We start from the raw sequence: 10,109 nt of genomic DNA on the forward strand, positions 1-10,109 counted from the left end.
ATGAAGGTGACAAGCTACCACTCACTGCGCTCACTGCGCCCGGTACTCCTTTGTATGCTCTGTGATGCATAGGGTAGTCCACTACTGTTGAAAGCTGGAGTGGGGCAGAGGGCATATGTAGGCTCTTTTGGCACTGCACTGGTACATGTTTGGCAGTGTGTTGCAGGCTTCTTTCTGCAGGTGGCTAACTTTTGGTTACAGATGCCAGTGATGAGTTATACGAGAAAGAATGCAAAAAGATTATGAGAGGACTCATAAAGTGCGCCCAGCGGCTGCAAGAAAGCTCCCCTCCTGGGCAGGCTCTAACCAAGTGGAGGTCTTGATTGGATCTTTGTGGTTGACAGTATTATCTATATACTTGTTACCAGAAGCAACATCCTGAGGATGATCTTTTGGTGCAAGTTAAGAGGCATGCCATTTGTGAGTCTTAAAGATCAATTAGTAGACTACAGAGAAGACACAAGATTAGGGGGGATCATACACCAAGAAACCCAGTTGCCATTGATGGAGCACTTCAAAATGTGGATTTAAATATATTAGAATGCTTGTGAGTCCAAATAGCCAAAGGACAAAGTTCAACTCTGACAAATCAGTTCAACTTGAATATGATCAACAATAATAAAATATATGAAACCCATGACTTGACTGTTTTGAGGATGTTCCTAAAAATAAAAGTTAATATTCCTAGACCTCATCTGCATTATACTGAGGTTGGGATTTTAGTGGGACCAGATTCAACAGTGGAGTCAAAGCACTTGAACCATTCCAAAGAAGAACCAGTCAATGTATGTTTCATAGTTGAGTTCATTAAGAAAAGCTCAAAGCATGCAGGAAACAAGGGCAATGAATTCCTGAGCTATGTAATAATGAAGAAACAGCACATGCATGGAGCAAGTCAAACACAGCTTAAGTTCATGACAGCATTCTTGGGCATGTAGTCACCTGGTTCCTCCTCCATTGTCAACAGAAGAAATGCAAAACAAAGCCCTGCTTTGTCTTCTTTTGTTCTTCAAACAATATATATAGCTGCCATCACACACTCCAGTTTCAAGTTGTGAAGATTCCAAGGATTGAAGTTAAAATAAGAGAAGGCATTAATTGAACAAGACCTTCAGACTTCAGTCATGTACCTGCAGATGTGTCCAAACTTCTCTACTGCTGACTGCTGGGGATTGCAGGAGCTTGAGAGGTGGCACTTGTGGCTTGCACATGCATGCCTTGAATTGTAGCAGAGGTCCCCTGCTTGGAGAACCAGGTTCTCTCCACTTGACAAGACTGTGAGGTTTTGAAAGGTGTGTATTGGGGAAGAATCTGCCTATTGGTCAAACAATGAGCTGAGGCCAGTTGTGAAGGAAAGCCCAATTTATTTGAATCATATACTTTGCTACGTGAAAACTGCTGTTAGATAATTATCAAACCAACTTCATGATGTTTTATGGATCTGAATATTAGATAATTAAGCAACAATGTACATAGAAAGTTGCTATCACTGAAAAGAGAATGTATATAGAATATTAAGATAGATAAACCCATTTAAGATAGAATGTTAAGATAGATAAAAGCTGCAGCTAAAATAGATGCATGCAATGCATCTATCTTAACCATCTGGTAATATGGATAATAAAAGGTTTTACTACGGCAGCTTGTTTTCTCCACAGTGTTCAGCACCACTGCAATTAGGAAGAGACATTCCCAGTAAACTGCAGTTCTCCACAGGTTACTAAGCTGTAATGGTTGAGGGATTAGGGAAGATATACTTGATATGGACCTTTCCAATTTGATTTGATGGTAACATGGCAACTGAGTTGATCAAACATACTCTATCAAGTGAATCTCCTATTTGGCTTTCAATTTCATGCATCTATATTTCATCAGGGTCGATTTATTTTCCCCACAAAATGGCTGAATCTTTTCATAATTTGATTTGTAGTTATGAATCCACCAACTTGCCGAAGGTGAGGCCTTTACATGGGCATAAGACAAATACAAGCCCATGACAGTTCAATTACTCTACTTATGGTTGGCTCTATATGTACTTTCACATACCAATTTATCTAGTTTTTCTATAGTCGAGCTATCACATCTCTACTGCTGCTTTATTTTTCCTTGCATTTGAAAGTTCCTTTTGCATTCCTCCAGCCCAAAAGATTGGCTTAATTATTCTTATCAATCATTTTCTTCTATCGAAGTATAATTGCATCAATGAATGCGGTGGATGTAATATACAAAGTACGGTATCTTTTTCTTCTATCATACCATAATCATTCAATCCCATTGCATCATAATCCTAAGATTATCTTAAAGAGACTCTTCTTGTGGAGTGTAAGCCTAACAAGACATGGTGGATACACTCAGCCAGCTGGTGTTACAGAATCTTAGATATGTTTGGTGTCATAGACACAGTGCTTAGCTGAAACAAGGAGAATTCATGTTTTATTTGGTGGATGCATGCAATCTTAATTATTGGACAGAAGAAACTAATGCACATACATGAGTGCAGATCCAAGAGTTCATGCAGGCTTCCTCTTGCATCACTTTCAAGTCTCCTGCCCTTTCCTTGTGCTGCATGGGCATCTTCTCAGACTTGCAGAAACAAAACTAATGCATCTCTCTCATGCTGAGTGCAAGCAAGCAGCCAAGTCTCGGTAGGGTATCCAAGCAAAAACAAGTTCAAGTTGCTGATGCTATCACTGTCAGGAGTGCAGTAATCCAACCTAACCCCATCACAAAGAACATTGGATTCATCTGTGATGATTTTCCATGAAGTGAGGACCAACATCTCACAGCCATGGAGGTGCATGCAAGAATAATAAACCCCAGCCTAACCACTACATCTGTAGGTATTGTATTCACTCTTAGCAGCTATTTTAATTGCCAACCTTCAACTCAGGAACAAGCCAACAATCTGGATGACGAGCTTACTGTGACACCTAGTGAAAATAACATTATTAGAATTGAGTGAGTTGTGTGGCTAAGGAAGAAGACATTCTTTGGATAATTACTGTCCTTGGCATTATACATATATATATGCATATATATTTTGTCCATACTCTTATAATTAACCTAACATTGGCTAAGCTAGCTGTGGGTTGCCAAATATTAGGTGTTCATAGACCTTTCAGATTGCAGTCTTATCCCACTACAGTAAACAATTTACAGGGATAGAAATATATTGAGTTTCCATGATTCACAAATAGAATTAACTCAACTCATTTCTATCATTCTGACAACTGCATAAATAGACATCTAGTATTGTAATTTCTAATCGAAGTATTTTATATCTTGGGCTAGGATTTTACTGTTAATAATCAGTAATTCTTGGGCTAGAATTTTTGTAACACGACAATAGTTTCCAATGATCATAGCTTTCTTTAACTAGGAATTTTAAGTTGCAGCAGTTTATTAAGCATAGTAATACCCTGCATCCATAACGACAATGATAACATCGCTAAGATTTTATGATCTTTATTATGTCTATATTTGTAGTTTTGTTTGCTGCAATGAAATTTTTTCACTAGATTGTTTGACTAAGTATGAACTTTTGTTGTGATTTATAAACTCTAGTAATACATTTCTCAAACATGCATAGGTACAGTAACAATTACAATTGCACTTCCTTTTGTGTATTATTCTAACCTACATGCACATTGCACATATGTCTTGTTTGAAGAAAAATACTCACGATCAAGTATCACTACTAAGGCTTATAACAAATCATCAAAGAATAAACCTTTTTTTTAATTCAATTGTAAGTTCAACACAATACTTCAGCACAGAATTACTCAAGTTATAAATTTTCACGCTAGTAGAATAACAAAATATTAGAAAACTAAAATTCAATCATCTTTAGAGTATATGTTTCATAACGAGAAGAATCATGGGATGTGAGAAACAGCATAAAGAAGAAGATTGTAAAAGCATGTCTCTTGACCCGCTATGAGCACTACTAACATCGGCATGTCCAATAAAATAAAAAGGACATTGTTATAAAGATGAAGTCTATATCACATAACTTGACTTGAGGTATATATCAAATCCAATGATATCATAATGACTTAGGTTGAAGTCTATATCAGATGACCTTGGTCTAGTGTTGCAAGTTGCTTGGATTTGATTGATAGGATCCTAATTAATCAACATGCTTCCATATGGATTGATTTTAATTAGACTAAGATTCCTTTCTCTTGACATTGAAGTACATATGAATGCATTGTGTAAATAGATAAGAATGACAACCAACAATATTTGTATGTTATCCATAGTCCACAATACAATTCAAGCTTAGCTCATAATCTTAAATAAGTTATCATCAATTCACACATTAAATAAAGTATGTGGCACTATCAGCTCCAATAATCTAGGATGGATGGCAAAAGTTTTCAAGTATTATTTTGGCTTAAGCAGTCACCACTCAGGAATGTATTAAACATACTGTGCTTACAATTGGCATGAAGTGCAAACAAAGAAAGACACATGACAAAGTGTATGTTAAACATAAGCATGCTATTGTACTTGATAAATCTTTCTACAAACATCCCTTCATCAAATAAATGTCAAAGCCATTTTGGATTAGAATTTTATTATTACTGATGTAAATTTCATAATTAAATCTTATATTAAATATTTGTGATGACTTGAGTCCGGAAAACTTGCGACAAATGACAATAAAACTTGCAAAAGTTAGTGTGTTGTTGTTCTAATTAGAAAGCAGATAATTAACACAAATCACTTGATGAAATAATTGGATTTTCTAGAAAGTGTTGCAATTCTAATTTAAAGAATAAAAGAAGCACATTTGATTATTAACAATGGTACATTTCACTAATTTCTTTAGCATTTCTTCGATGTTTTATGGAATGCTCAATCAGATTTTACTCTACATTTCTTGCTCAAAACCATATTACTAACAAAGCACAAACTCTTCAAATGATCCTTATTTTGTTCATAGTGCTAGGTGCAAAATTTGTGCAATTTCCTATTGGATTGGAACTTTTTTTATCTTGTTTGCATAGAATCTACAATGAAGGGTAGTAGTGACTCCAACAAAGCAACACAACTTGTTTGGAGGCCAACCATTACTTGTCCACTTTAAGTTCTTGTCCTTTGACAAAAGAAGGGGTTATGGTCAACATGCAATCTTCTTCCATCTTCCTCAAATCAATGTGGATTCCCTCTGGGCATATGTCTCAAGCATCTTGTTCACCATCTAAAGGAATAAGGGCTTGTATCATATCAAGAAGTGGAGTCACAGAATCCATTTGCACAATGGAGTGACTTTTACCTTTCATAATTACTAGTCATGAAAACACCATTTCACATGACTAGTTGCAAAAATTAGCATCATGCATTTAATATTATCAGAGAATTAATGTATAGATGATGCAATGGTGTAAAGCTTGTCTCTGATAAGTCAATCTCTGTTTAGATATATTGATGGTTGATATATTATTGCATGATTGACAGGTCTATATGAGCATCTTGTACATAATTTAATATAATAAAACGAGACAATTAGATTGAGAAAAAAGGTAGACAAGCCTGTGTGTGGTATTGATCCCCAAGCACCATGCATGCATGTTCTGATTCAGGTTCTCTATGACCTTCCACTCCCATTTCTTGTCCCCACAGGTGCAGTCAATTTCACCTGCCAAGTCTTCCTGGGCCTTCTCATTTTCCATCTTTGAGAACTGAGGGCATGTAGTATGGTTGGTTAGGTGCATATAGTAGTAATACTACCTGATTAAAATAATGAAGAAGATTGGTGTTGCTACACCAAGGACAGTGGCTTCTCAGTATAAAGGGCTCATGAGAAGAGAAAACAAGAACAGATTGAATGAATGAATGAATCATCATCTCTCCCTTTGTCCTGGTTTTGCTAGCATTTGAATGAGAGAGAGCGACAGAGAGATCGAGAGATAGAGAAGCCATCTTTAATAGCAGAGCTATTAGTGATAGCTTTGAAGGTGATACTTGCCTGTATGAGAATTCTACTCGAGGGAGGTGGCAGCAGAGCTATTAGTGATAGCTTTGAAGGTGAGACTTGCCTGTATGAGAATTCTACTCAACGGAGGTGGCAGCAGAGCTATACTTCTTCCTCACCTGCAGAGGCCGCCGGTTATCGTGAAGCAGCAGCGTGCCGTGACGACTGCTGTCGAGCTGCGACCACAACGAAGCCACCATCTTCATGACTGGTATTGTGGCAATGGATACAGTGGTAATGGCAGCCATGGACAAGGGAAGGAGGAGGAGAAGAGAGTGGTGGTGATCATGGGTGCCACCGGCACCGGGAAGTCGAAGCTGTCCGTGGATTTGTCCGTCATGTTCTCCGGAGAGGTCGTCAACTCCGATAAGATTCAGGTTTACCGAGGCCTCGACATCACCACCAACAAGATCCCCGTCGTGGAGAGGCGCGGCGTGCCGCACCATTTGCTCGGGGAGCTCGACCCCGCGGCCGGGGAGCTCCCGCCGGTGGGGTTCCGGGACTTGGCGGAACGCGCCATTGGCGACATCTCCGCCCGCCGCCGGGTCCCCGTCTTGGCCGGCGGGTCCAACTCCTTCATTCACGCTCTGCTCTCGGACCGGTACGACCCCCGTCGCGACCCGTTCGGCCCGGCCGGGGCGCGGTGGCGGAGGGTGACAGAGGTGGAGGGGCTGCGATACCGGTGCTGCCTGCTGTGGGTGCACGTGGAGGCGGCGGTGCTCGCGGAGCACCTCGATCGGCGGGTGGACGAGATGGTGGGGGAGGGGATGGTAGAGGAACTGGAGCGGTACTTCGCCGCGGAGGGGAAGGCGGAGCGGCACCCGGGGCTAGGGAAGGCGATCGGGGTGCCGGAGTTTCGGGGGTACTTCACGGGTCGGGGCGGGCGGACGGCGGCTGCGTACGAAGCAGCGGTGGCGGCCATCAAGTCGAACACGCGTCGGCTGGCGGAGGAGCAGGTGAGGAAGATCGAGCGGCTGGCGGAGCTGGGGTGGCCGCTGCGGCTGGTGAACGCGACGAACACCGTGGCGGCGCGGCTCGCTGGGGAGGGGCCCGCCGCCGCCACGACGGCGCCGTGGCGGAGGGACGTGGCGGGGCCCAGCGCGGCGGCGGTGGAGCGGTTCCTCGAGAACAACGACTGGGACCACCGCCGCAGCCGCAGCCGCCACCGCCTCACCCGCACCCGCACGCGCGCAGTACTTCCGCCAATTAAAGTTTGTTGAGCTTTGTTTCCTTTGTCCGGCTTTCTTTTTATGTATTTATGTATGTTTTTGTTTTATGTTTTATGTTTTATGTTTTATGTTTTATGTTTTATTGGTTTTCTTACAGAACGGAGAAGGGAAGAAATGGTGAGTCGAACGTAGCGTTGACGACATCCCTTCCTTGAGATGAACTCATTTAAAGCTCATCTGCAACCTCATAGCTTTTGATGATTAAGATAATGAAACCAATAATTATAGATAAAGATTTAAATACTCTTAATCTTTTTATGCTAAATATACTTACTGTATCTCTATTCCAAATACCTTTAATAAAAGTATTAAAGTAAAGACAATGAGTAGTGTTAAAATATGCTTTGATGATGGAAGTGATTATAATGGGAAGAACTAAGTGCATAAATTACCAATGTAAAAGCTTATTTTTCTTTTTTGTCAAAGAAAACAAGAAATATTTATCTTTTTTTGAGAGGACCAACATCAATTTGTATTAATGTTTTTTTCTGAAGACATCAAAATCAAAGAGCATATGCAATGCAAAAACCATCCTCAATGAGTGATTACCTACAGGATTTGCAGCAATGACATAACATGAACAAGCAGAGTAGGAATTCCATGTGTTCTGATGTTTGCAGACAAATCAGCCACCATATTTTTCTGCCCCACTAACCTCAGGTTAATTTCCCAATGTGACAATCAATGGTTCTCATAACAACAGATTTGTATTATTGGACACTATAATGTGATAGAATCAATTGCATTAGTTTAATGTTCTGTACCTAAGAGCATTGGATTTCAGAAGAATTAACATTGCCTTTGATGAGTTTGGTTGCTCCAATGGGTATCTTGGACTGAAGCACTATAATTTTCTTATGAAGATTCAGTGGCCCATGATGCTTATCACATATATTGTGATGGGCTTTTGTAGTTCTCATGTTTGTGATGTTTAAGCTGCAATTCAGGCTATGAACTGTGGTTTGACCATGGGTTTAAGATATCATGTGGAGCATTAAGATACAAATCATTCTTGTATGTTCAGAAACAAATCAGCTGGTGCTCATTGGAGACTGCCTGCACATTGATACATGTTCTGGAAATTAATAGGACAGGTTTTGCTTGATGAGTTGTTCTTGGCAAGTTTCAAGTATCAAGGTGGAACCAGATAGGATATAATTGTCTGAATTATTTTGTTTTCACTGTACTGTAAGATACTTGTCTGGTTGCTACTGCAACTCTGCTCATGTTATCATCTGCAAGTACTGAGTGTCAATCATGGCTTTGATTTCAACTGCTCTTACATTGATTACAATATCTTCAATGGTTTGAATTTGTTCATCATGGTTTTGATCTCAGCTTTGTTGTATCATTCAGTTTAGTATATTGAATCCTTCAAAAAAAAAAAAAGGATTTTTTGTATCCAAAATAACAACAGCAATGACATGAGAGGTTTCTGTGAGGTTCTTTCTAACAGTTTTTTGTATGGGTTTATCATCAGCTGTTATTACAATCCAAATAGATTGTTATCATTCATGCTAAATTGAATGATCTCTGCTACTGATAACCAATGGCATCAAGTCAATTGAAATTAGGAAATTGAAAGATGGTTCAGATATTATTACAACAATTATCATGGTTATACATCATAATATATCTAATTAATATCAAGATACATATAATCAAGTTTGGATAACATGAGAACCAAGTCATACTTAATACTGTCATCACTTCATACAGAGAGAGAGAGAGAGAGAGAGAGAGAGAGAGAGAGAGAGAGAGAGAGAGGTGATTTTGGAGTCCTAGTAGGTGGGGGCTAAAGTTAATCAAAGATATGGAGATTTTAAGGCTCTACTTTGTTAAGTTGGGAGAAAGTTGATCATCAATAGCCAGTCATTTTTCTCTCTGAGGAAGATTGAAATAATGAAATCTGAATAACTATTTTTTTTTGCACACAAGCAAAAGAATTATCACTAATAAAAAAAATCGATACCCAATGGTGAAAAGTTTATGGAGAGTTCTACCAAATGACAATACTAAGTCTTTCGAATCTAAATATAAAATCATAGATCTTGAAATATCAAAATAAAATAATATATATATATATAATATATATATATAATTTACCAATTCAATTATTAGATTGAATTGATAATGATTGATTCAAAAATGATATCAAAATAAAAGATCCTACATTTTTATTAATTATGCAATTATATCTTGGTCAGAAACAACGAGATGCATAATATTATTTTTTTTTTCTCATCCTTCGTTACTCCGATAATATTATTATGATATCCTTTAATCGTTACGAAAACAACTTGTGCTAAAAATTGTGAGTAGAATCAACAACAAAATCTGAGTTCTAGACTGCACTTTCATGCTAGTTTAAGATGATCCATAGTTACGTATTAGCATCATTAGATGGCAGCCAAATCCAAAATAAGCTTGGTTAGATAGTTTTAATAAGATAGAGGTTTAGATAGCACTATTGACCTGGTCCCTTTACAAGGACCAGGCATCCAACTACAGGAACAAATTGAAGCCAAGAAAGAAATGAATACAACCTTGTTGGACAAAAAGTTCCAATCACCAGAAGTCCACATTACATGTAGAAAGCAGCACAGCACTTGGTAGATCCATGGAAAGAATTGAGAGCCTGCAGGAAGAGATAATGAAGAATACTCAGTCGGGTTTGATGATTGGAGGAAGGAAAAAGGTTGAAAAGGAACACTGCAAAATCTACTGTCACTGATCATTGTAATTAAAAGCAACATGCATCAATAAATCTGAAAAGCTGACTCCATCCTGATATGACATCTAACACAAGGATAAGGGTAGACTACATTATCTTAGCAAGTGTAGTCCTTTTATCTTTATTTTTATTTTTTCTAGTTGCAGTATTTTTTTAAGTAGGAAAA

General features: G+C 38.8%; 1 protein-coding gene across 1 annotated transcript; it reads left to right on the top strand.

Annotated features, from left to right (window-relative positions):
- The first annotated feature begins 5,680 nt into the window (after positions 1-5,680).
- LOC135665690 (adenylate isopentenyltransferase-like) lies at positions 5,681-7,375 on the top strand. Its single transcript, XM_065177304.1, has one exon. It carries the CDS (start codon positions 6,049-6,051, stop codon positions 7,198-7,200), a length of 1,152 nt encoding a protein of 383 aa, XP_065033376.1. The 5' UTR covers positions 5,681-6,048; the 3' UTR covers positions 7,201-7,375.
- The last annotated feature ends 2,734 nt before the right edge of the window (positions 7,376-10,109 follow it).

This window comes from Musa acuminata, unplaced genomic scaffold (genome assembly GCF_036884655.1).
Source record: "Musa acuminata AAA Group cultivar baxijiao unplaced genomic scaffold, Cavendish_Baxijiao_AAA HiC_scaffold_1035, whole genome shotgun sequence".
Classification (NCBI taxonomy): Eukaryota; Viridiplantae; Streptophyta; class Magnoliopsida; order Zingiberales; family Musaceae; genus Musa; species Musa acuminata.

Excerpts from the sequence above, each read along its gene's own strand:
- LOC135665690 (XM_065177304.1), top strand. The coding sequence starts at position 6,049 with ATGAGAATTCTACTCAACGGAGGTGGCAGCAGAGCTATACTTCTTCCT.